This window comes from Anolis carolinensis, chromosome 1 (assembly GCF_035594765.1).
Source record: "Anolis carolinensis isolate JA03-04 chromosome 1, rAnoCar3.1.pri, whole genome shotgun sequence".
NCBI classification, from domain to species: domain Eukaryota; kingdom Metazoa; phylum Chordata; class Lepidosauria; order Squamata; family Dactyloidae; genus Anolis; species Anolis carolinensis.
Genome location: NC_085841.1, coordinates 331,864,257 through 331,891,594, shown reverse-complemented (window position 1 = coordinate 331,891,594; position 27,338 = coordinate 331,864,257). Strand labels below are relative to the sequence as shown.

At 43.1% G+C, this 27,338-nt stretch overlaps 1 protein-coding gene across 1 annotated transcript; it reads left to right on the top strand.

Moving 5' to 3' along the window:
* Window positions 1-237: 237 nt before the first annotated feature.
* On the top strand, window positions 238-27,338 carry ism2 (isthmin 2). The gene is made up of 6 exons (XM_062968353.1): window positions 238-876; window positions 14,359-14,622; window positions 17,759-18,086; window positions 18,747-18,887; window positions 20,145-20,222; window positions 21,023-27,338. The coding sequence occupies exons 1-6, from the start codon at window positions 748-750 to the stop codon at window positions 21,538-21,540; spliced, it is 1,458 nt and encodes a 485-aa protein (XP_062824423.1). The 5' UTR covers window positions 238-747; the 3' UTR covers window positions 21,541-27,338.

Genomic DNA, 27,338 nt, shown 5'->3' with positions numbered 1-27,338 from the left:
CTGCCATAGAGGTGGGCGAAACGCCAGGAGAGAATGCTTCTGGAACATGGGATATACAGCAGGGAAAACTCACAGCAACTAAGAACGGGATATTGTTGGGGGCAGGGATGGTTTATGCCTGCGATGCCTTCCACGTGGGTTTTGCTCCTTCCTTCGGTGGGTTTTTCGGTAGGGGGAGGGAGAAGGGGGGCAACATCGTCACAGACACTCGTGCTTCGTGGAAGGAGAGCGGCCCGAGGGAGTGGAAGGGCTGGAGGAAGCCAAGGGGAGGGAGAGAGGGAAGGAGGAGGAGGAGGGAAGCGTGGGATTGCGGAGAAAGAGAAGGAGAGGAAAGCGAGCGGAGCGGAGTCTCTGGAAGGCACGAGCCGGGAAAGAGGGGAAGAGCCTGGGATCCCAGAGCGGGGAGCCGAGGCTTTCGAGGGGGGCGGAAAGCGTGGATGCCGCAAAGCGCCGCCGGGTCTTGGGCTGGGAGGGAGCGCCCCGAGATGCGCGCCGAGCCGGACCCGCGCCGGGAGGGAGGCCCATCGGGAGCCCTGGCCGGGGCCCCGCAGCCGCCCCCGAGGTAAAGCCGCGCCGCCAAGGAGCCGGAGGCATGCGGCAGCGGAGCCCAGCGGCGCCCGCCCGGATCTCTCTCCCCCCGCCGAGCTCTGCCGCCTCCCTCCTGCGCGGGGCCGGGACGCGTCCAGGGAAGGGCACGAGGGACGCCGGGAACTGAAAGCACCACCCCCGGCAGACCTGGAGGAAGCGATGCCGAGGGTCGGGGCCGCGGTGGGGCTGATGCTGAGCGCGCTCTTCCTGGGCGCGCTGCTGGAAGGGCTCCCGCTGAGGAGGCTCCGCCACCCGGGACCCAAGGAGCGCGACTACACCCTCGTGGAGGTGAGTGCGGGGCCCAACGCTTCGCCTGCCTGCACCGGGCGTGGGCAAAAGGAAGAGACCCCAGGCTGGGTTGTTGTATGTCTTTCGGGCTGTGTGGCCATGTTCCAGAAGTATTCTCTCCTGACGTTTCGCCCACATCTATGGCAGGCATCCTCCGAGGTTGTGAGGTGTGGATAAACTAAGATAAAGACCCGAGGCTGTTAGGAACGGTGGGGGTTGAAGTCCAAAACACCTGGTTTGCCCAGGCCTAGTCTACATCACTGGGGCCCCTGGTGGCACAGTGTGTTAAAGCTGCTGAACTTGCGGACCAAAAAGTCCCAGGTTCAAATCCCGGGAGCGGAATGAGCGCCCGCTGTTAGCCCCAGCTTCTGCCAACCTAGCAGTTTGAAAACATGCCAATGTGAGTAGATCAATAGGTACCGCTCCGGCGGGAAGGTAACGGCGCTCCATGCAGTCATGACCTTGGAGGTGTCTACGGACAACGCCGGCTCTTCGGCTTAGAAATGGAGATGAGCACCAACCCCCAGAGTCGGTCACGACTGGACTTAACGTCAGGGGAAAACCTTTACTTTTTTTTTTTTTAGTCTACATTGTGGGAGTAATGCGCTTTGGCACCGCATGAACTTCCGAGGCTTAATGCATTGGAACCTTGGAAGTTGCAGCTCGAGTCTTGCCTCGGCCAAAGAGTGCTGGTGACTCACCAAACGACAAAGGCCTTGTCCAACAGCATTCATTCATTCATATTAAGGATGCTCCGAGGAATCTCGAATATGACTGCCCGGTTAACCGTGGGGCTTGGTATTCTTTTGTTAGGGTTTGGTTCCAGAGCTGCGTCGAAATCCCTTGAGGCTCAAGCCCTTGATTTTACCATTTTGTCCCTCACACAAAATGGTAAAATCAAGGGTATTTGGGGGGGGGGGGATGTTTTCAAACCCTGGCTGGTTGAGTCCATGGATACAGAAGCCCAGGATATGGAGGACAAACTGTGCTAAGGGTTGTGTGTTTTCCGGGTCCCAGAAGCATTCTCTCCTGACTTTTCACCCACATCTATGGCAGGCATCCTCAGAGGTTGTGAGGTATATTGGGAAAAAACTAAGCAAGGAAAGTTTATCTATCTGTGGAATGTCCAGGGTGGGAGAAAGAACTCTTGTCTGTTGGAGGCCAGTGTAAATGTTGTAATTAATCACCTTGATTAGCATTAATGTCCAGGCTTCTTCCTGCCTGGGGGAATCCTTTGTTTGGAGGTGTTAGCTGCCCCTGATTGATTCATGTCTGGAATTCCTCTGTTTTTAGATTGTCGTTCTTTATTTACTGTCCTGATTTTAGAGTTTTTTTTAATACTGGTAGCTATATTTTGTTCATTTTCATGGTTTCCTCCTTTCTGTCGAAATTGTCCACATACTTGTAGGTTTCAGTGGCTTCTCTGTGTAGTCTGACATCGTGGTTTTTGGAGTGGCCGAGCATTTCTGCATATGCTGTGTCCAGGTTGGTTCATCAAGTGTTCTGCTATGGCTGACTTCTCTGGTTGAATTAATCTGCGGTGCCTTTCATGTTCCTTGATTCATGTTTGGGCAATGCTGTGTTTGGTGGTCTCTATGTAGACTTGTCCTCAGCTGCATGGTACATGGTAGACTCCTGCAGAGGTGAGAGGATCCCTCTTATCCTTTGCTGAATGTAACATTTGTTGGATTTTCTTAGTGGGTCTGTAGATAGTTTGTAGGTTGTGTTTCTCCATCAGTTCCCTATGCGGTCAGTGGTTCCCTTGATGTCTGGTAAGAACACTTTTCCTCTGGGTGTATCTTTGTCTTTACTCTCATGGCTTGTTCTTGGCCTTGCGGCTCTTCTGATGTCCATGGTGGAGTATCCATTGGCCTGGAGAGCCCAGTTTAGGTGGTTCAGTTCACCTTGGAGGAGGTGGGGTTCGCAGATTCTTTTTGCACGTCTGCCAGGGCTTTAATTGTTATGTTTGTTTATAACCTGCTTTTTCTCTCCACAAGGAGACAGTTTGGCACCACTAACTGTCATGGCTTCATGCAATGGAATTATTGGACTTGTAGATTGGTGAAACACCAGCACTCTTGACTAGGGAAGGTTAAAGACCTTGTGAAACAACAACCCCAGTGAGCATTGAGCCATGGCAGCTAAAGTGTTGTCCAGCTGCATTCATTCTACAGTGTAAATGCACACTGTGACTGTTCATTTGACTTCCCATGGTGGTTTTCCTCCCTAGAATAAAACTCATGGGACTCGGGTGGCAAATTTGTTCACTGTTTGAAGAAATTGATTAGAGAGCAATAATTTGTAGCTTTTTATGGGTCATAGATTCTTGAGAATTTGACAGTGGATCCCTTTCTCAGAAAATAGGGCTTAAAGACATTTTTCAGTATAGGAGGAAGAAAGATTGCCCTCAGTGGCGCAGCGAGTTAAACTGCTGAGCTGCTGAACTTGCTGACCAAAAGGTCTGCCGTTCAAATTCGGGGAGCGGGATGAGCTCCTTCTGTTAGCTCCAGCTTCTGCCAACCTAGCAGTTTGAAAACATGCAAATGTAAGTAGATCAATAGGTACTGCTTCTGCTGGCCACATCACCTTGGAGGTATCTACGGACAACACCGTCTCTTCGCCTTAGAAATAGAGATGAGCACCAACCCTCAGAGTCAGACATGACTAGACTTAATGTCAAGGGAAAACCTTTACCTTTACCTAGGAAAAAAGATTATAAAAGAACTTCATTGAGGAGATGTCAAGAGTCTTTGGATTGCAGTTGAAGAATTCATGGACTAAAGTGAAACCATGACAGAAAAGACCAAAAAACAGTAAAACAGCATATTAAACATTGGTTTAAGGGTGAATTCCAGAAGATACCTGGAACCATATTAGTGCAAGATCCATGTCATATAGAGATAGACTCTTGCCTTGGACTACAAATTTCTATTTAGTTGTCCAGCTGTGTAAATAGTACTGATTTAAGTCTTTGGGCAGGTTTAATCTGTGTTGGCAGATGTAATTTGTGTTATCAGCTTTAGTTGAGGCCTGTGAAGGAATGGAGTGTAGGGTTTTTAAGGTGTTTTTGCCATTTCACAAAATATGCATACACTCGACAGAGAGCTGCAGCGATTCAGCACTCCCGCAGGAGCACACTTATGTGGTGATGTATCTGTAAACACATGTTGCCCTGTTTTTTAGTAGAGAGGGGCAGAGTACAGCCTCCCTGCTATTACTATACAGCATCATTTCTCAACTTGGGGGTCAGGCCCCGAGGGGTGGGGGGTCAGAGGGGTTGCCAAAGACCAGTATTTTCTGTTGATCATGGGATTTCTGTGTGGAAAGTTTGGCCCAATTCTATTGTTGGCGGGGTTCAAAGGGCTCTTTAATTGTAGGTGAACTATAAATCCCAGCAACTACAACTCCCAAATGCCAAGATCTCTTTTCCCCAAACTCCACCAATGCTCATATTTGGGCATATTGAGTATTCGTGCCAAGTTTGGTCCAGATCCATCATTGTTTGGAATGCACAGTGCTCTCCGGATGTAGGTCACTACAACTCCAAAACTCAAGCTCAATGCCCACCAAACTCTTCCAATATTTTCTGTTGGTCTGTGTGCCAAGTTTGGTTCACTTCCAAAGTTGGTGGAGCTCCGAATGCTCTTTGATTGTAGGTTAACTATAAATCCCAGCAACTACAACTCCCAAATGACAAAATCAACCCCCCCCCCCCAGTCCCACCAGTATTCAAATTTGGGTATTTGTGCCAAATTTGGTCCAGTTAATGAAAATGCATCCTGCATATCAGATATTTACATTATAATTCATAACAGTAGCAAAATTACAGTTATGAAGTAGCAATGAAAATCATTTTATGGTTGGGAGTCACTCTCTTTTTCCATTAATGACATCTAATGATTGACAGCAATGAGATTTATTTAGATTTTTTTCATGTCAGAAGCAATTTGAGAAACTGCAAGTAGTTTCTGGTGTGTAAAAGTCAAAGTATGTCTATATGCTTGCTTGTTGGTTTGTGCCACAACATTTCCTACATGGCTTGATGGACCTGGACAAAATGTGGCACACATATCTTTCACTGTCCAACTTAAAATAACTGAGTTTGAACAAAAAAAACCCATCCCTTTCAGGCCCAGAGCAGAAGGAAAGAAAAGAAACAAAGCAGATTGACTAGCTAGGTGGAGTGGCCCTCTGTCATGTGTCTGGGAAATAAAGAGAGTGAAGCAAATTGGCTGCTGCTAGGTGACATGTGGATGTGAAGATTAGTCAGGAAAGAGAGACAGAGAGAGAGAAAGGGAGGGAGGGATGGTGGAAGAAAGAAAAGGGAGGGAAGGAAGAGAAAGGAATGGGGAAAAGGTATGACGAGCGGGAAGGAAAGAAAGAGAAAGGCAGGAAGAAATGGTCACTCTAGGTTGCGGAATCTGGGAATTGTAGGTCCAAAAGCAATAACTTTTAGAAGCTAAACCAGTGTGATTCTAGGCTGCATCAAAAAGAGTATAGTGTCTAGACCAGGCATGGGCAAACTTCGGCCTTCCAGGTGTTTTGGACTCCAACTTTTACAATTCCTAACAGCCGGTGGGAGTTGAAGTCCAAAACACCTGGAGGGCCAAAGTTTGCCCATGCCTGGTCTAGATCAAGGGAAATAATAGTACCCCTATATTCTGCATTGGCCAGAGCTCACCTAGAATACTGTATTTATTTCTGAGCACAATTCAAGAAGAATATTGACAAATTGCAATGTGTCCAGAGAAGAGTGACCAAAATGGTAAAAGAACTGCATGCCAAGCTTTGTGAGGAGCAGCTCAGGGATCTGATTAGGTTTAGCCTGGAGAAGAGAAGGTTAAATGAGAGCCAGATTTAAATATCTGAAAGGGTGTCATGTTGAGGAGGGATCAAGCTTGTTTTCTGCTGCACCACAGACTAAGACATGGAGTAATGAATTAAAATTGTGGGGGAAAATGATTCCACTTAAATATTAGGAATTGCTTCCTGATGGTAAGAACCTATCCAACTGTGGATTATCTTGCCTTGAAGGGTAGTTGAGTTTCCTTCTCTTGAGGTGTTTAAGCAAAGGCTGGATGACCATCATTTAGGAGGGCCTTGATTGTATTCTCGCATGGCAGGGGGTTGTACTGTACTTTGAGGTTTAATGAAGATAGGGGCCTCCTTTGCACTTCACTGGTAGTCTTAGCAAGGATGTAGCAAGTAGAGTAATTTTGATGAAAGGATAAAACATAGTAATTTCTATGGAGACTTTCCCCTCTTCCACTCGGGATGAAGCTGCTGCTGCTATGACAAGTTCCACTTAGTGTCAACATCTGCCCTGAGTGTGTTCCTGTAAGGTTTATTTTCTCTTCAGTTTTATGGCTTGGGATGAAGGCAAGCTATTTCTTTGCCGGGAGCTGATCTGTCTCCCGCTACTTATTCCTGACCTACCGGCGTCATTCTCTCCCTTCCTGACGTCTGTCCTTGTCTTGGCAACAGATAATTGTCATGTTACAGACAGTGGTAAGTGATAGCTCCAGGTGGGGGCTGGGGGGCAGCTGCTTTTGTGCCTTCTCTGAACCTTGAGGAGGAGGCTGCCTTGGCTTGCTTGCCTTCTCCTTTACGTGTATGGATGGAACGCATGTCCCACCGCAGACTCCCTCTGGATGTGGATGTGCTTTTTACCTTTTCCATTTCCCCCATTAATTAAACCCCCTTCTCTATTGCTTTGTCCTTCGCTGAGACCCAATGTTCTGGCACAAAACATACGCTGAAGCATTGGCCCTTCGTGAAAAGGAGCCTTCTTATTGTGCTTTAACCTTCCCCAGCAATTTCTCTTTTTCAGAACCACTAAATTATCTTGGTCAAGATAGTGTCTGGCAGGGGGCTGAACTGGATGTCCCTTGTAGTCTCTTCCAACTCTATAATTCCTTGATTGTATGAAAAGCACAAGGAAAGAGTTGATTTTCTTAACCTTTCCATAGACAGGAGAGAGGAGGAGTCGTTTTAGCACAACCAGCTCCAGATATTTTGATCTCTCAGGCACAACAGTAAATAGTACCTCACTCTTGCTGAAGTCAAGGTGTGTACCCCTCAAGGGAAAGGTTGAGTTATTTGGTACCTGAGGCAGGAAATCCCTTAAACATTCTTCCTTGACACAAGGAAAACAACAAGAACACCAATATAAAAGTTAAGTTTTAATCAGCAAATTGCTGTCCTTCCATACTCTAACTAGGTTTGCAAGCTCTGATTGTGTGAATAAGAGGCACGAAGGTTACTGCAGACGCAGACTGCAGCCAGGAAATCAGAAGACGTTTACTACTTGGAAGGAGAGCAATGACCAATCTCAATAAAATAGTGAAGAGTAGAGACATCACATTAGCAACAAAGGTCCACATAGTTAAAGCAATGGTATTCCCCGTAGTAACCTATGGATGCGAGAGCTGGACCATAAGGAAGGCTGAGCGAAGGAAGAGAGACACATTTGAACTGTGTTGTTGGAGGAAAATTCACAGAGTGCCTAGGACTGCAAGAAGATCAAACTAGTCCATTCTCCAGGAAATAATTCCTGACTGCTCACTGGAGGGAAAGATATTATTTATTTATTTATTTATTTACAACATTTTTACCCTGCCTTTCTCACCCGAGGGGACTCAAGGCAGCTTACAACACCCGGCAAAATTCAATGCCAAACAAATCAGTAAAAATTAACAGCACATTTAAAACCATTAACAATAATCAATAAGAATACATTATACAAGCATTAAAAACATATAAATTACTATTAAAGGCAAAGATGAAATACTTTGGCCACATAATGAGAAGACAGGAAAGCTTGGAGAAGATCATAATGCTGGGGAAAATGGAAGGAAAAAGGAAGAGGGGCCGACCAAGGGCGAGATGGATGGTATCCTTGCAGTGACTGGCTTGATCTTGAAGGAACTGCGGGTGGCCACGGCCGACAGGGAGCTCTGGCGTGGGCTGGTCCATGAGGTCACAAAGAGTGGGAAGCGACTGAACAACGACATTGTATGAATAATTAATTGAATAAGAAATTACATGAAAGAGCTGATTCATCAAGTACCCTGCATGTTTGTTCCACTCCCACGATCTTTCACCGACCAAAGGCAAAGAAGCCTCCTGAGATAACTATAGGATTTTGGTGGCATTCTTTGGCTGTCACAATGACATCAGAGAAGCAGATTGGTGCCCCCAGATACACAGAGGGCTTGTCAATATCTCTTTAAACCTCCTGCTGTAATTTGCTGTCCTTCTTAATATTTCCCTCCTCCCTCTTGAATGCATGTCTTCTTTGTAGGTTTTGGCTTGTATGTTTTTGCTTTGTTTGTTTTAACATCATGGGGATATGTTGATGATAGGAAAGAGGGCTGCATGTCTTGACTGTATGTCCCTTTTCCAGCTGTCAAAGCCACAAGCTATATTCCAGGAGTTTTTAAAAAGGAGGACTTTTAATTGACTGGGAGGTCATTGAGGTCAAAAGAAGAACTGTTGTGCTTTGGGGGAGTATGTGCTTGGTCTTGCTTGTTCACATAGTAAAGATTGAGACACAGCCTCTTGGGAATCTAGCAATCTACCTCCAGGCTCCTTTATGCTCCTTCTCTCAGTGTTGGGATGCCGGAGGCTGCGCAACAGTAGGGATGAAAGAACCCTTTGCATAGCTCATGTTTGGCTAATTATTCACAGCTGCTCTGTTGCCCCTTATAAACTGTTGCCCTCGGCAAGCATCCATCTTGACCAACTGGTGGGTGAGGAAAGGGGGGAGCAGGCAGGTCCTTAGGTATCTTCGAGGCATATGTAGAGTCAAAACTCAGAGAGCACCAGGTGCTGGCCTCTGTGTAATAATGTCTTCTTCACCAAGATGAGATGAGAGGCGCCACAGATGTCTCCAGTGCACATCTGCTTCCCCCTGCCTCCCCCTTCCTTTGACAGAGTTGTGACTGCAATGCTCAGCCAAGCCAGCTGCTCCTTAAATCTGTACTTTTGTTGAAAGAGACAACCTAGTCTGTCTTTTCCAAGACCGGGTGAATCTGTCAAAAGTGTTCCCAAGAAACTTTGTTTGCATAGAACTCTACATTTGGATATCCCATGCTGCTGAAAGTTTGTGAGAAGAGTGATATTAATACTGCCTGACCACATTTCAGCACCATGTTCATGATCGAGCCCTTCTGGTTTTCCCTTTGAGCAACGATTCACAGGTGGCAAAGCTTGTGTTTTTCACTTACTGGGGAGCATGTGTTCAGGAAATTGGGAAAGGCCTGAGGTGCAGTTTCTAACTTTTGCAATAATAATAATAATAATAATAATAATAATAATAATAATAATAATAATAAAAAAACTTTATTTATATCCCACCACCATCTCCCCAACGGGGACTCGGGGCGGCTTACATGGGGCCATGCCCAGAACAGTACAATATAGCAAAATATAAAACAACCTATCACAATACAATTAAACAATACAATAAATAATCATATACACTGCAACACAAAATCTCTCTCTCTCTCTCTCTCTCTATATATATATATATATATATATAACAGGGCGGGCCGCATGAGACACTTAATTAAAACTTGGGGTGAGAAAAGGATAAGAATACAATCACGGAGACCAGGGACATAAGATAAAAACAATCTAGAGGGTAGATGATGGGGGAGTAACAAAAGAAGTGTGTAATAGTTACTCTCCGAAAGCACATCGGAAAAGCCAGGTTTTTAAATCTTTCCTGAAGGCTAAAAGAGTGGGGGCTTGCCTAATTTCGATGGGCAGTGAGTTCCATAAACGGGGGGCCACAGCAGAAAAGGCCCTCTCCCTTGTTCCCACCAGGCGGGTCTGGGATACAGGCAGTGGCGACAGGAAGGCCTCCCCTGATGATCGAAGAGATCGGGTAGGTTTATGGTAGGAGATGCGGTCACGAAGGTAGGTGAGTCCCAAACCGTTTAGGGCTTTATAAATGATGGTCTGCACCTTGAATTGGGATCGGAAAGTGAACGGCAGCCAGTGGAGCTCCTTAAACAGGGGAGTAGATCTCTCCCTGTAACTCGCCCCCGTTATTAATCTGGCAGCCGAGCATTGGACCAGTTGTAATTTCCGAGCCGTCTTCAAGGGAAGCCCCACGTAGAGCGCATTACAGTAGTCCGGTCTAGAGGTAACTAGGGCATGGACCACCGTGGTCAAATCAGACCATAAATCATAAAGGGGGCTTTTCCATCTAGGTTAACTACAGTGTGAGGAAGCTGAATCCAACTCAATTGTGTGTCCTCAATCAGTGATTCCTTTGCAGGATCAGAGCTGTTAGCTCTCTGTGAAACCTTTATTGTAATGTCCTGGCAAAAAACCTTCTGTGTTCACAATAAGCTTGGAGTTTTTTTTTCTTTTTAAGACACTTCCAGATTTTTTGAAACTTTGGAGGCAATAACCCAAGAGTTGATGAATGATACATTTTCAGTATTTCCTTTTGCATTGAACTTTTAAAACTTGACTAGTTCAAGAATATGAAAATGTATTAGATAGTATCCATTGACAGTTTTGCCCTCAATGGAGTCTACTTCTGCCCCGATAAGGCAAGTCAGCTAGTATTTGCAGAGATGGCCTTATCGTTAAGTGGAATGTGAAAACCACCTCACCTGGCACTTATTTGTGGAGGTGAAGCAGACACATCAAGACAATGTTTGTTTTCCATAAGTCTCTTGGCCTTTCCCTTCTCTTGGAAGACAGACCTGTGTGGAGAGCACACCATGAACCAAGATTGCTGTTGTTGTGTTCCATCAAGTGATTACCAACTTATGAGAAGCCCTAAGGCAATGCTACAACAGGTTTTTTCTTGGCAAGATTTGTTCAGAGTTGTCTTTAATAAACTTCCTCCAATCCCATTGTCCTCTCCAGTGAAACAGTCTATTCCAGTCAAACAGCTCCTATAGTAAAGAAAAGAAAAGTGATTCCACCTAAACATTCAGAAGAACTTCTTTACAATAGGAGCTGTTTGACAGTGCTTCTTACCTGATTCCGTTGATTTGTTTTCTAGTCTCTGGAACCGTAGAGAATGGCTCCTTCTGCTTAATGGTAGGGCTGGTTCTGAACAGTATTTTCTCTGGCAGAGGCAATGGTAGATGTTACCTTTAGTACTATATTTTTGGGATATCCCATCAGGCAGTCTCACGCCTTACTAAACCCTCATTTGCCAGGTAGGATGTGGGGCTGAACTGTGTGAGAGACTATGCAAAATCCCAGCAGACTAGAACAACTAAACATACGAAAGCTAGTCTTGGGGTGTGTCTGTGTTTTTGCAGCCTTTTGGCCACAGCTAGCTGGGCTCCTTAATAAAAAGCAAAGGGACCAGCCATCTCCCTGCTGCTCTCCCTTCCTTTCACGGTGGGAGGGGAAGACAGGCTTCAGGTCCTTTTGATGTGCAGCCCTTGTAAATCCATTGACGGTGCCTTGTGTGTGCGCTCATGTGCGTCCGAACGGGCTCCAGCTCCCTTTGAAGTGCTCCAGCGGTCAGGATGAAAGTGGGATGGAGGGGAAGGAGTCCTTCCCAAGCCATCAAGCCCTAATTGCAGGTAATAGTGCTTCTCAATATCCCATCTGGGGAGGGGAGCATCCCTATTTCCTCTAATCCTGCCGTCCCGTTCTGGGTTCCTGCAGCGAAAAGGAAGTTGCACACAGGGAGCAAGGCTGGGGGACTTGGCCTGCATGTCATTGAGCTCCTAGTAGCAAAATGTAAAGGGCTAATGGGTCCTCTGAGGAGATCCTTGGCATGGTTAAATAGAGCAGAACAGAGGGAAAACGTACATTAAGGGACTGTGTTGTTCACCAAGATTCTAGTTCTGCTTCATTGTTTTAATTGGCAAATTGATCTCCCAACTCTGGCCAATTCTCAGATTAAATGTTTCACCCCTTCTTCCTCCATAAATGACATCACAATTAAAAAATTAAATATACCAATGTGACAGTTTTCTACTCTGCAGAATGTAGCAGATGCAGATAATGTAAAATGGAGATAATGTATATGTTCAAACAGCATACTAATAACAGGCAGTGGGTGATTTAGTCTTGATTTCTCTGCTCTATGGAAACAGAATAGCCATTTTGGTTTATGCCATTTTAATCAGCATCTGGGTAGGAATATCAAAGGGCGGTTGCTTACTGGGGTATTACAGTAGAGTCTCACTTATCCAACATAAACGGGCTGGCAGAATGTTGGATAAGTGAATATGTTGGATAATAAGGAGGGATTAAGGAAAAATCTATTAAACATCAAATTAGGTTATGATTTTACAAATTAAGCACCAAAACATCATGCTATACAACAAATTTGACAGAAAACGTAGTTCAATACACAGTAATGCTATGTAGTAATAACTGTATTTACGAATTTAGCACCAAAATATCACGATGTATTGAAAACATTGACTACAAAAATGCATTGGATAATCCAGAACGTTGGATAAGTGAGTGTTGGATAAGTGAGACTCTACTGTACTTAAAATGTCAGTGTTTAATGTTTTTTAGGAATCTTTCTATTCAACGATCTCTGTTGAACACAATTCATATTCTGCTGGTATATGATGCATGGCTCTGCAGATTGGGGTCTTTTTAGGTGGTGGTGCCTAGATTGTGTAAACTTGCCCTTTAGAAGAAAGCTAAAACATCCTGCTCTTCTGGAAAGTATTTAGCAAACAGCTACATGAGTTGTTGTTCTCAAGCCCTAGATAAATTCCTGCCATGTTAATATACTGGAACCACATCTAAATTTGTGTTTATTTTATGTCTTTGACAAGTCACCTTGTAGATCACTTGCTACAAAAAGCTAATATAAATAATTAAAGAAGAATAACTAAATAAGCAAACATAAAATAGATCCTCTCCCCAGGGTTGTGAGTAATATAAGACAGGAAATAAAAGAAAGCAAAATCATCATGGGATGTAGGCAACATAAACTTAGTTAAATGAGCTTATTCTTTGCATCTGACTTGAAGATGACAGCTAAACCATGAAGCTTCCTTTCTATATTAATCTGCTTCAGAAGAGGGCACATCTTTACAAAGGAGTCAAGCTGTGTGATACACAGGAATTCAGGAAGTTGCCATATTCCAAGCCAGGTCATTTGTCTATCTAGCTCAGTATTGTTGTTTTGTGCCTTTAGGTCAACTCCAACTTACAGTGAACATATCATAGCGGTTTTTTTCAGTAAGATATATTTAAAGGTGGTTTGCCAATTCCTTTCTCTAAGGTTGAGGAACTATGTGACTTCCCCAGGGTCATCAATTGAGTTTCTATGGCTGAGCAAGGATTCAAACTCCTGGAGTCATAGTTCAACACTCAGACTATACACCATGCTAGAACTAGCCCAATACATTCTACGTTCTATGGCAGAAATTCTCTATGAGTTCAGATTCACAGAATCCCAGCTTGTATAATCAGTTACAAGAGGTTTGGGGAGTGGCAGTCCAAAACTTCTTGAAGCCAAAAGATGAATAGTTAAAAGAAAGGAATTAGTGAGCTGGCATAGTAGGACTCAATGTTCTTTAGTGTGCTCATACACAGCTAAAACATTGAACTAAGATGAACAATAATAGAATTTTGGAAGAAAACATACAAGAGTGTGAATCATTTAGAAAATTAAGAAAAAATAAGAATTTTTTCTTAACCATTCAGAAAAAATGACATTAGAATCAATGAACCAACTTTTCAGTGGTGCCTGTTTGAGCAAGACTTGGGACTAGCAGAATTATACAAAAACTATAAAACAATTGGTCCTCTATATCCATGGATTCTGCATCCACAACTTGAATGAATAAATGGATGAATATGTATGTATGTATGTATGTATGTATGTATGTATGTATGTATGTATATGTATGTACATACACACCCCAAAAAACCATGACGGTGTCATTTTATATTAGATACATCATTTTATTATGCCATTGAGTATAATGAGACTTGAGCATCCATGGATTTTGGTATCCACAGAGGGGTCTCGAACCAAACCCCAAAGGATACCAAGGGTCCACTATATAACATAAAGCCAACTGATAAATATATATAATCAAAACATACAAAATTGAACAGCGATATTAAACTAAAATACACAAAGCTTTGGACAACAATAATGTTTTGAATTGAGATTTTCAAATAACAATAGAAGGAACAATTTGCAAATATTCAGGAAAGCAATTCCAAGAATGAACAGAAGGATCTCCCAAATATAGCAAGGTTAGTCTACTGTGTTCTGCAGTAATATGATAGATATTATCAAAGGGGGATGAGGTTTTGAAGTTCATTGAGACCAGTGTCTAAAGTTTCTTGTGTGTAAATTTGAAAAGGAATTAAGCCAAGTTAGATAGATGAGTTAAGACAAAATTGTCTTAATCCATCATATCTGAAGGACACCATCATGGTGAAGGACATAAATGTGCATGTTGATGTATAGTGCATTTTGGTGCTGATGCTTCTATTACTGCTTTAAATTAACAGATCTCTACTTCGTCTGACATGGCTTCAACCAAAGGAGAGGAGATACCTCAGTCTAACAAGGTACGGAACCTGAGGCGAAATGGACGCGCCATGCCACGCCGACAGAAACGCCGTTGGCCATTGCATCATAACTCCAAGAACCAGTTGCAGTCTCTCCAGTCGGGTGGAACAATTCAGGAGGAGAGCACACCTTTTGTGCTGGACTTACAGAACCTACCGGGCTTAGCTAACGTGGATCTGAGTGCCCAGAATCCAAACATCCAGGTAGGCCCATGGGCCGTTCAGGTTATACTTGCTATACTAGAACCAAAGTGATGGAATTCACTGTTAACCTTACAGTAGATAAGCAGGTTTGGGCCACTAGGATCAGCCTTAGGCTACACTAGCCCCGCCCCGAACAAAAACCAGGAGTGGCTGGAAGTCCACTTCCAGTTCTGATTTTGAAAACCCTTTGGGGAGTTGTGGGGTCAAAACAAAACACAGAGAGACTCTGCAGATTGTTTTCAAGAAAAATTGTTACTTCTAGGACTAGCAGTTTTCATTCTTAATAATAATAATAATAACAATTTTATTTCTTTCCTGCCTCTCCTCGTGGCTCGAGGAAAGTTACAGAATAACTAAAACACATAAACATTACAAAAGTAATACAAATCCACATTTAAAATGTATTTCTATAAAAGCTACATATTAAATCATATGTCTATAAAATACATATTAAAATATACAAAACAGAGATTAAACACAAAAGATGCATGTAATATTCATGTTTAAAGAATGGCTGGGTAGGCCTGCCAGAAGAGATAGGACTTTACATAGTTTATAAATTCTGACAGCTGATCTAGGGGAGCTCTACCAACAGGTTATTCAACAGTCTTGGGGCACCTCTGGGTGATGATTGCCAGTGACAGTTTGGCTGACGGTTCTGACTGGCTGAGCAGATGCCTCTCAGAGAACCTCAGTGTGTGGGGCAGATTGTACGGGTGAAGGTGATCCTGTAGGTAACCTGGACCAGGCCTGTAGCCAGGAAGGGGGTTTTAGGGGTTCAACCCCCCCCCCCATTTTTTTCTGGCTACGACCCTGACCTGGACCCAAACTATGTAGGGCTTTAAAGATCAAAACCAACACCTTGTACTTTGCCCGGAAACTAATTGGCAGCCAGTGGACTGACTTTATGATAGTTGTGATGTGCTCACTCCTGGATATTACTGTAACCAATCTGGCTGCTGTATTTTGAACCAACTGAAGTTTCTGAACTTGGTACAAATGTAGTCCAATGTAGAGCACATTGCAGAAGTCCAACCTTGAGATTAACAGTGCACGCACTACCATCTTCAGGTCCTCAAAATCCAGGAAAGGGCGCAGTTTGCGTGTCAGCCAAAACTGGTATAAAGCACTCCTGACTGTCGCATGTACCTGGGCTGACATTTCGAGGGATGGATCCAGGAGCACTCCCAAGCAGCGGACATAGTATTTCAGGGGGAGTGTAACCCCATCCAGGGCTGGTTGACACTCCTCCATCCCCAGATTAAGACCTTTGATGGCAAGCACCTCTGTTTTGCCTGGATTCAGTTTCAATTTATTTTTCCTCATCCATCCCATTACCTCCCTACAGGCATTCATTCAGAGGAGACACACTATCCTTAGCTGAAGCTGTTTTGAAAGGCATGGCGAAATATATTTGGGTGTCATCAGCATATTGATAACACCCCGCTTCATGCCTACAGATGATTTCTCCCAGAGGCTTCATGTCAATATTAAAGAGCCTTAGGGATAGAATGGCACCTTGTGGGACACCACATAACAGCTCCTTTTTTTGAGGAGCAGCGATCCCCAATCGCCACCATCTAGAACCTGCCTGAGAGGTATGACCGGAATCACTACTGCACAGTGCCTCCAATTCCCAGCCCCTCCAGGCGTTCCAGAAGGATGCTATGGTCAATAGCATGGAAGGCCGCTGAGATGTCTAGAAGCACCAACGACACACTCCTTGTGTGTGTCATCTAAGACCGCCTGGAGTTGGAGGGCAACTGCCTTCTTCAGCTGAATTTTCACCTCACTCATCCATGTAGAGAAAATATATACAAAGACCACCCTCTTTAGGATACAGACCAATTCAGCTTTGTTTGGCCTTCCCATAAGGCAGGATGTTTTGGCTCTTTGGATGTTTCTGTCTATATCTTCTGTCAACTCACCCACCATAGGCAGTGCTATAGATTGTAGAAGTTGTAGTCCAAAAAATCTGAATGCCAGAAGTTTTCCAGTCTGGCTATGGAGTGACCATTGTTCTCTCTATCCTTCCAGCCTTTTGTTTTATCCATCCAGTCTGTGTTCCCCCTATAAAGCTATGAAACGAATCAAGTAGCATCCCAGCTACCAACTCTGAATGACCAAGAGTGATTACAAACAACAGGAATGTACTTATGGTTGCATTGCAATGCTTTGATGACCATCCCAACTTCAATTTTTGCCTGGATTCAGTTCCATTTGGCTGCTCCACTTTCAGTCATGCCAGGCCTGGCTTGGTTGAAGAGGAAAGATCAGACAAGAGGTAGATGTCAGGACCACATGTTTGGCACCCTCTTCTTTCACACTGTGATGTCAGAAACAATGAAGAAAGTCTAGCACGTTAGCAGTGCCCAGTACTGTGGAGATCAGCCAAGTTGCTCTAAAATACAGTTTCCCCTTGTGAATTAAAAGTGGTTGGGAAACAGTTGTTGATTTATGTATAAAGGAAGACTTGACATCCAGTATGTTGCAATAGAAGGGCCTCACTCAGTTTCAGCATTTGATGTGGCCTCTTCTATTTGCTGACCCCAAAGTAATCCATTGAAAGGTAGATTCAAGGTCTGGGTGTAATAACTTTTCATAGGGATAATGACTTTTGAGATAGGCTTTAATTCATTACCTTAGTTATTTAATGTGTGTCTGTGTATTGTGTGCTTGCAAGTGGTTTTCAGCTTCCAGCAATCCCAGGGCAAACCATAGTTTCCTTGATAAGGTTTGTTCAGAGGGGGGTTGCTGTTGCCCTTCTTAGGCTTCCAGCGTGTGACTTGTCCAGGGTGTTTTTGTGGCCAAGTAGAGATTTGAACCCTGGTCTCCAGAGTCATAATTAATTTCTCACCACCTTAACTCTTGAACAAAATGTCAGATTTAAAAGTGGGGCTTGATAACACCAAAGAGAGGAATAGCCAGCCATGGAAAATGGTTGGAGATAAGAACAAGGTCAAAAGAACACAAAGAGTGAGTGCCTTTTTTACTCAATCAAGAGGAAGTGTAAAAATTAAGATTGGGACACAAAGTGAGGCATCTGAAGATAAGTTAGGTTATTGAACAGCATTACAGGCCTTGAATTTAGATCTTGTGCTCCTTCTGCAGCCTTACCTGTTACCTTGTTTTCCAGGTGACCATAGAGGTAGTGGATGATCCTCAGGCTGAGATGGAGATGGACTTGCTGAAGGAGACTAGGAATGATTGGTCTCTGACTTCCTCAGAGTGGCTCTCCCATAAAGACCTCTTCTGGCCACTTTTCTGGGAGTACACAGACCCTGTGGAGGAGGGTGATGAAGATGACAACTTGGATACAAAGAGCAGGGGTGACGAAGAGGAAGAGGAAGACTATACTTCAGAGTATGATGAGGAGGAGACGGTTCTGAGTGGAGTGGGAGGTGACTGGGATCAAAGGTGGTCCAATCAGAAGAACTGGATCTTCAAAGAAAAGTATAAGTATGGTGAGTCTTCCTTGGCTGCTCTTGATAGCTTTGTAGAGAAATAGGGGAGGTCATTTCATTCTTTAAGTGGAGCAACAATGTTTTCTTTGTGCCAGAACTCTTGACCTGCTCCGTATTATTCTTCCCAGTTGTGATGTCGCCAATATAAGTGATTCAGCAAGAGAAATATGGGGTATAACTTGCTAAATTTTCAGTCTTCCAGACATTGAGGCCACTTCCATAAGCTTGTGTATGTGTGTTTTCTGTCATATGCATTTATTCATGTGTGCTTTCTGGGTTTATCGCTCAGTTGGTGTGCGTATCATTTAATAATAGAGAGGTGGGGTGGAGGGGTAAAAAGAGGCATGGGTCCTGCTTCAGTACTGTGCTCTGGCCTAAAACCAAAGCACTTATCTATCTTAGCTCCATCCTGTAGGATCCTGGGTTTTGGAGTCTGCTAAAGAGATCTAGTCCTTACTGCTCAATTTCAGGATTAGATCTAGTGCAGGGAATTCTTGCCCTGTTAATCCCAGGATTCCACTGGATGGATCTGTGGCAATTAAAGTATCATTGACGTGTTTAAACTGCACTATACGGATACACCCCGAAAGAGAAAAGGTGGGGAAAGCCTAGAACAATTTTATTTTATTTCTTACTTTGGCTTCATCTTGCCTTCTGCAGATTATGAGGATGAGGAGGAGTGGAGTCCCTGGTCTCCCTGCACTGTAACTTGTGGCAATGGCAACCAGAAGAGAACTCGCTCTTGTGGCTATGCCTGCACGGCCACTGAATCAAGAACTTGTGACCTGCACCAGTGCCCTGGTACTTTCCTTTCCTACTGTCCAGATTTTACTGCTACATTTCCTCTATAGACTGAATTTTCTCTGCTTTTAACTGTTGAAAGCTACCAGTCTGTGTAATGCCTTTGAGTTTCTTTCTCAGCACCTACCTTTTGTGGGGATCCCTTTATCAAAGGTCTGCAAGGACTAGTGAGACTCCAGTAGTAAAGGAGTTTTTTACTGTCTTTAAGTGAAAAGATGGAGCAAATCTGTTTTCTACTATGTCTTGTACAATGGATTCAGATAAGAAAGGAGATTTCAATTAAACATTGGGAAGAATTTCCTTAGATTGCAAACTGCTTGACAGTGGGATGGGTTGCCTCAGAGAGTGGTAGACTTTCCGTTCTTTGAAGGTTTTTAAAAATAGGTTGGATGGATATTCTGTCAGAGATGCTTTAGCTGTGGATTTGTTATGTCAGCAGATGATTGAACTAGATGCTGTGTAATCTAGTTCCAGTTCTGTAATCCTTTTCCTACATTTCAAAAGTCACCCAGCTTCTCTTTGTTTTTTAATTGGTTCAACAAAACACAAATGCCTCTGTATTTTCTTAATGTAAGACAAGTGAACAGGGATAGTTTTTCCATGGCAATACACACAACAAATAGAAAGACTCTTCTGGGCTTGGGCAGATGGAGCACTGTTGCACCTCGGTCTCAAGCAGCACAAATTTTCACGTAGCCTTATAAAAACATGGTTTTTTAAAAAGCTGCTAAATACCATGCTATGTAATATTGCAATAAATTATAACAAGATAACATTTCATTTACAATTTGCTTCATACAATCTGTGCTGGTATGCAGTTTGCAAGCTATAATGAAAACTTACTTAGGGTGATGATTCTTTGAACACACTCATAGCAGCTTTGATCTTGGTCTCCTTCTCCCCTGCTTCTTTTCTCAGATACCTTTGATGCTTAGAGACCATTGGTTGAAGCCTACTTTGGGAGTCAAAAGCAAGCTTTTAGACACTTTGTGTTAGGGGTGAGATGGGGTCTAGGCACATCAAAATGAAGTATAACTCCCCAAATTTCCAGCCAGATTAACCAGAGGATTCTGGAAGCAGTTCAAAACTTGGATAACTCTGGTGTGGTGTCAGATTGTGATCTAGGAGAACAAGGCAGGAATTATTTGCTATGAGGTTTTGACATTTGGTTTCTATTCCTGTAGTGTCTTTGAAATGGAATGTGTCATGTCTTAGGAAGTTCACCAGGACATTTTTTGCTTCTCTGTTTCTCTCAAGGAGCAGATGGGGAGTTGGAGCTCACAACTGAAGAGGCACCCTATGAAGCAGGGAATTCTACAGGGATCATAAACCCAGGTTTGGAAAGTGTTTATTCTTGCAATGAAGGAAACGAGCATCACTGTTAAAGATGGAAAGAGAAACTGATTTGTAATGCTTGAATTTTGGGCTGTTCTGTGCCATCATGTCAGGCTTGATTTATAGAGATTTTGTTACTTGTATCTATGCTCAGGTACTTCCATTGGATTCTACTTTCACCAATCTGGTACACTCAAGTCGCACTCAACTGCATTTCCCACAATCCTAAATCCATAAAGTAAATTGTCATGATTACTAAAAATAATGGAAGATATAGTCTGGAGTGACCTGTACCTCCTTAGGGATTTTTGAGTGCTACAGCAACAAAAATATCTTTTACTTTAAAATGAGGAACATGTACAGAGTGTGTACATTGTTTTCAAACTTGGGAAGCCTCCTGGGAGCTATGAGAAGCCTGAAGACAAGATACACACTCCCTACATACCTTGTTGTATAAGTGAATTTGGTCTTTTCTTGCTGAGGTTATGCTGAGGGAACTTTGGCAGTGAGATCTAAATTGTTGTAGTGTTTGTGGGAGGGAAATATACCCTACTGTTTTGAATTACACAACCTTGTTATAGTTATTATCTGGAGGATATATGCATTTTTGGAAAGATGATGCACACCATTTTGAATTACAGTGGTAGGTATGATAAGCAGTATGTAATTTGTTGAAATAGTAGGTTGGGGCACTCTAGTTTGGGGTCATACTGCTTTAGCATTTTGGCTGTCCTAGCCTGAGTACACTACCAATGACTTAGTGTGGGTTTGTTTGCTTCCCATCTACCTGCTTTCTCCAGATGTAGACAGCTGTGAGAAGTGGCTCAACTGCAAGAGTGACTTCCTCAACAAATACATAAGCAAGGTGCTCACAGACCTGCCCAGTTGCCCTTGCTCCTACCCATTGGAAGCAGTGTACAGTGCCGTCAACTTGCGGGATGAGCGGCAGGGCAAGAACTTCCGTTGGCGGGATGCCAGTGGGCCCAAGGAGCGGCTGGACATTTACAAGCCTACCGCCCACTTCTGCTTGCGCTCCATGCTCTCTCTTGACAGCACTACGCTGGCGGCACAGCACTGCTGCTATGACGAGAACACCAAGCTCATTACGCGAGGCAAAGGGGCTGGAGCCCCCAACCTCATCAGTACGGAGTTCTCCCCTGAGTTGCACTACAAGGTAGACATGCTGCCATGGATTCTCTGCAAAGGCGACTGGAGCAGGTACCACGCAGTGCGGCCTCCCAATAATGGGCAGCAGTGTGCTGACAACCCATCAGAGGATGAATACCTTTCTCAGCTACAGGAAGCCAGAGAATATTAGCACCTCCAGAATAGAGACTTTGAAGAGCACAGCATCTTTGGGCTACCACACAGCATCCTAAAGAGCCAAAGGGGACCTCTTGCCACCACCCTGCCATTCTGTCAGTGAACGTTTGTGGTTTACAGAACCATCCTTTGTGTTGCATTCCCTTTGTAACAAGGTAATTTGTAATAAGCTTACAAACCGATTCTTACGATTGCTCTGGCCACCTCCTCTCTGAACCTTTATTATTTCCTGGTGGTGGCATTTCTTAGCAATTCCTGTGGTCTCATTGGTTCATACTGAAATGCATACTGTACCCAGTGAGGAGGTGAATGGTGGTGGGCACAGCCCCTGAAGACCACACTTTAATGACTTCTCTTGACTCATTTTATACTGTGCTCACAAATGTCACACCCGCAAAACAGACTTCAGAGTTCTTAAGGCATAAACCTACAGGGTGCTTGATTGTTTTGTATCGTGTCCAAAATTATCTTTGGTGTAATACACCAATGTTATGTTTTAGATAAAAGGGAAATATTGTTAGATAAATTCAGAATTTGGTGGTAAGGTTCTACCATCTTGAAATGGTTCCAGGTAAGAGAGAGTGTGTGTGTGCTATCTTCCTTGTGATATTATATTCTACACTGTTGCTAGGGTTTGGGGGCTGAAGATGGGTGAACTGAAGGGCTGGAATGTGTGCATGAAAACATAGACCTTAAAGAAGAGAGTTAGGTGGGAGATCAGGCTAATTAGGGCTGATAGAGATGAAATAACTAGGTCCAATTTTTACCCAGAAGATAAGAAAAGGAAACACCCAAATATTTTAATCCTACTTCTAAATATTTCAGAAACCAGGGAGAAAAAGACAACAGATTTAGAACCAGATTTTCATGGTTTGGGGATAGAGAATATGCCATACAAGGAGAAAACTCTGAATTCACTTCATGCTGTCTCTAGTAAGGGCTGGAAAAATATGCTTCTGGTGGTAGTTACTACTTGTCTGGAATAAGGTCCATTTGCATGGCACCATTATTTATTATATTGCTCCACTTTTCATTGTCCTAAATGCATCTTACAGAATCCTGGGGTTTGCAGTTTGGTGGGGCATTAGCTGGGAATTATAAATGCCCCTCCCTAATCTGCAAGAATTTCATAGAATGGAAACATAAAGTGGAATCAAAGTGCTATAATCGTGTGAATCAACTCTAGTTAATGCTTGGCCAGCTGGACCAGTTGTCTGATGCAGGGTAAGGCAGTTTAATGCATTCCTGCCCTGGTAATCTACAAGACTGAATACTACTGGTCAAGGACAGGTAGAAAAGCAAGGAGCCAGTTACTCCAGCCAAGATTGTTCCATCCCCTGTATGATGGAACATATTGGCAGGGGTTGGACTGGATGGCCCACAAGGTCTCTTCCAACTCTTATGATTCTATTAAGAGAGGCAACAATCAATATCCACCTGTGTATTTTTGTAGGCATCAAAATTCCACCTGTACCATGTTAACAGAAAAAGTGAAGAATCATGCGTGTGGTTTAGCCCTGTAAAAAGTTTGGTATAGATTCCTAGGAAAACTCCCTCTGTTCAATTCAGATCTCCTTGACCCCGTCAAAAAGGTGTTGTCTCTTGAAACGAGCAAACACTTTGAAACCACGTGTCTTCAAGCTGTTTGCAATTCTCTGAGTTTCAGGACAATTGTTTCTAGCCTATTTTATTTTATGGCTCAGGTTTTACCACATATGAAGCTATCTTAAACATTCTCTTTTTAAAAAAATCTCAAGTACAAACCTCTGATATTTTCCAAGATTCAGATGGTTCTTATATGACCTCTAGCGGCCACCTAAGGGAATTTAGTAAGTATATCATTAAGTTGAAATCAAGGGTGAAAAACTGAACCTCAGCTCCTGCAGATATTCCTTCTGTCACTGTGGTGGTCATTGGGTGTTGCTTTCACTCCAAGAGATCAGTGATGGGACAAAGCATCTAAAACTGGCCAAAAATATGTCACAGGAGTTTCTTCTGATTTAGGTTCTGGGCTGTAATGGAAATTTGGGAAGCTTGAGAGAGGTGTTAGAAAAAGGCAATTGCATGGTTAAGATGCTTTTGTCCATTTAGGGGTAATAGTGGCATGACTCCACATTTTATTTTTTAGAGGTAGCTTGGTGGACATAAGAATGCTCCCCAAAAGTCAATGGAAAGAGTGCACATCGGCTGTAATCCTATGTAGTTCAGTATACCATGGAAGTTCCACATGTGGATTCTTGGTATACTTTGCCATTGGTCAGTATCCAGACTTACTGTAAAACCACTAAAGCTTGCCACCCACATTCATTTATGCCTAGAAGTGAGAAGGAGGTATTACAAACATTTTGGCTCGATTATGTCATTCATGGATTTCTCTTGATGTAATATGAGCCCCTGGTAACATGGCATAGCGGGTTAAACTGTTAAGCTGCTGAACTTGCTGACTGAAAGGTCGGCAATTTGAATCCTGGGAACAGGATGAGCTCCCACTGTTAGCCCCAGCTTCTGCCAACCTAGGAGTTCAAAAACATGCAAATGTGGGTAGATCAATAGGTACCGCTCCACTGGGAAGGTAATAGCGCCCCATGAAGTCATGCCGGCCACATGACCTTGGAGGTGTTTATGGACAACACCGGCTCTTCGGCTTAGAAATGGAGATGAGGACCAACCCCAGAGTCAGACTCGACTGGACTTAATATCCAGGGAATACCTTTACTTTTTAACATGTTCCCGAGACATGTCTGCAGTTCTTTCTACTTTTCTCTTGATAGAAACGGCTGAGAGTTGAAGGTTTGGCTGGCTCTATCCTTGGCCACGGGGTGACTGTAAAGGGAATAAAGGAATACCAACCTCCACAGCAACCAAAAATAGACCTTCGCGGGCATAGGGTCAATTTACATATGCATTTGCCACTAAGAGATACCACCCATGGCATGCAGGGCACACTTTTTGTTATTATTTTTTGTAAAGCTCTTTTGTCTTCAGACATAAACTTAAACCAGAGGGGATTTTTACTGCTCTTCCTCTACCAGAGTATCTTTGTGTTAAGAGTTATGTCTTCTAACAAAACGGCTTCAGAAATGAGAATTCCAGGGGGACTCCTTCTGATTTCAAAGACCCGCAACTTGACACTTAAATTTTTATAGCTCTCTCTTCCCTCTGCCCCTAGTATATAGAGTGGCAGATAGCTTAGCAGTAGGGAGGAAAAGCTTTCATGCTATTTTTACAAAGTATTGCAATATAATATGGTGCAGTTTTTTTCTGGAATGTGAGATGCAGGACAAGACGTTAATTAAATACTAATGCTGCGCTACCATAACTTGCTAGCAGTAGAACTTCCTCCACCTTTTCTCCCTGTAGAACATGAACCCAAGAACTGGGATTTGTCCTTTTCTCCTATCCTGTCTCTCTCCCCCATCCACCCAGATAGGTTTGTCTTGAGCAGGCATGTATTTGTATGCATATATCCTTATAGGCTTTTCCATTCATCAGGGTACAATCAGCCCTCCACATTCATTGGGGATAGACCAGGCATGGGCAAACTTCATCCCTCCAGGTGTTTTGAACTTCAACTACAGTAGAGTCTCACTTATCCAAGCTAAACGGGCTGGCAGAAGCTTGGATAAGCGAATATATTGGATAATAAGGAGGGATTAAGGAAAAGCCTATTAAACATCAAATTACGTTATGATTTTAGAAATTAAGCACCAAAACAACATGTTATACAACAAATTTGACAGAAAAAGTAGTTCAATACGCAGTAATGTTATGTTGTAATTACTGTATTTACGAATTTAGTACCAAAATATCATGATATATTGAAAACATTGACTACAAAAATGGCTTGGATTATCCAGAAGCTTGGATAAGCAAGGCTTGGATAAGTGAGACTCTATTGTACCACCATTCCTAACAGCCTCAGGCCCTTTTCTTTTTCCCCTCAGCCACTTAAGTGTTTCTTTTTAGGGACTAGGAAAAGGAAGGGACCTGAGGCTGTTAGGAATTGTGGAAATTGGAGTCCAAAACACCTGAAGGGAAGGCCCAAGTTTGCCCATGCCTGGGATAGAAGTATGGTACTCCTCAGAAAGTGAAATATTGCAAACAATGAAATTGCTTTAAAAAAAAACAAAAACAAAAAAACAAAGAACGCCTCTAGGAATTCCTATGTTTTCCAGCAAACCTCTGTGGTCAATTTTTGTTGAAAGTAAAACAAAGAATCACATTGGGGGACCTAAAGTTTCCTAGACAGGCGTTCTGAAAGTCTATGGAGAAAATGGACCATAGAACCATATTGGAGAACCTAGAGATTCCTAGGGAGAATTTTTTTATCAGATCTGTGAATAATGAAGCCCCACAAAAGTCAAAACTGCAAGTGTACCCCTGTCTGTAAGAACATTATTTTTGGTTGGTTTGTGGAAGATCTCCCACTATGTTCTGCCTTGCCCTTTTCTCCCTCTGAACTGTTTGTTTCTGGTGGTTTTCTGGCATTTTGTGGATATTCCAGTTGGTTAAACTATATACAATGGCCACAATTTAGACACTGCATTTTTGTTGGCAGCGGAACCTGCCAGCATGTACACGCAATGCTTGATAGCATCTTCTACTCAACCTCGTGCCCATCATATAGAATTAATTACAGTTACCATTATCCCCAGCTAGCAAGACCATGGAAAAGGTTGCTCTGTGCTGGGAATGGGGAGCCTGAATTATCTGCCAAGGGGTGTAGGCTGGGGATGATTCTGTCAGTCACAGGCATCTGTAAGGGTTTCACTCTCTCTGCTTCCTGCACACTCAATGCTGTTGTTTCATAAGCACCTTACCCTCCCAGAAAGCTTTGCAGCCTCATTTGGATGAGTAAATATTAAAGAACAAGGATGTATTTTTATACAATTTGACTATTTTGTTCAGCAATTTCTATTTAAGCTATAAAAGTATTGTATATTGTCCTTGCCCCATAATTTTATTGCTATATTGGTATATATATTAAGAGGTACAAAAAGGCATTTATGAGAGCTTCTTTATCTGACATTAGATGAAAGCACTTTATTTCAAAATACGTGTGTATGTGACCAACATTATTCAATTATAATATCACTCTGTGGTTTGTTTCTTTGAAAGGGACAACACAATGCCAAATGCTGTTTCTTTTTAGGGACTGGGGGAGCTTTACCATCTTCTGTGATATTTCTGTTTTGATTGTGATGGGGGGAGTTCAGAGCCAAAGTAAATGCTTTCTCTTTTGGGAAAAAGACTTCTGTAGAAGAAGCTCTCAGGAGAACATTAGTTCAGTCTTGTTTAGAAATCAGTCTTTCCTATAACATTTAGACATTCCTAAGAAAAAGGCCTTTGGGAAGGACTTCTTGTTGCTTTCCAAAGACAGGTAATTAGTTGTTCATGTGGTTCTTCTATGGCAGTGGTAAGGAACCGGTGTTCTTCAAGATATTACCGGATTACAACTCTTCATCATCCCTAACCATTGGTGGTCGCTGATGGAGACTGCAGTCCAGCAACATCCAAATGACTACTTGTTCCTTATCCCTGGTTTTATAGGGTGGAGATTTGGGTCAGATGTTCTCCATTGCTGGTTCGCTCACTCTGAGTCCCTCCCGTTTCTGGTTTTTCCTTTGTACAGTATTTATTGCTTGTAATGGTTATGATAGCTTAAGGAATGGATATGCTGGTGGTGTTGAATGAGGCCTCTTTCAGGAAGAGGGTGTGGGTGCGGGCATAAGGTGCCAAAAATTGAAGCAAGATGTCAAAATATTCTCTTACAAATAAACTTTATTATTAACA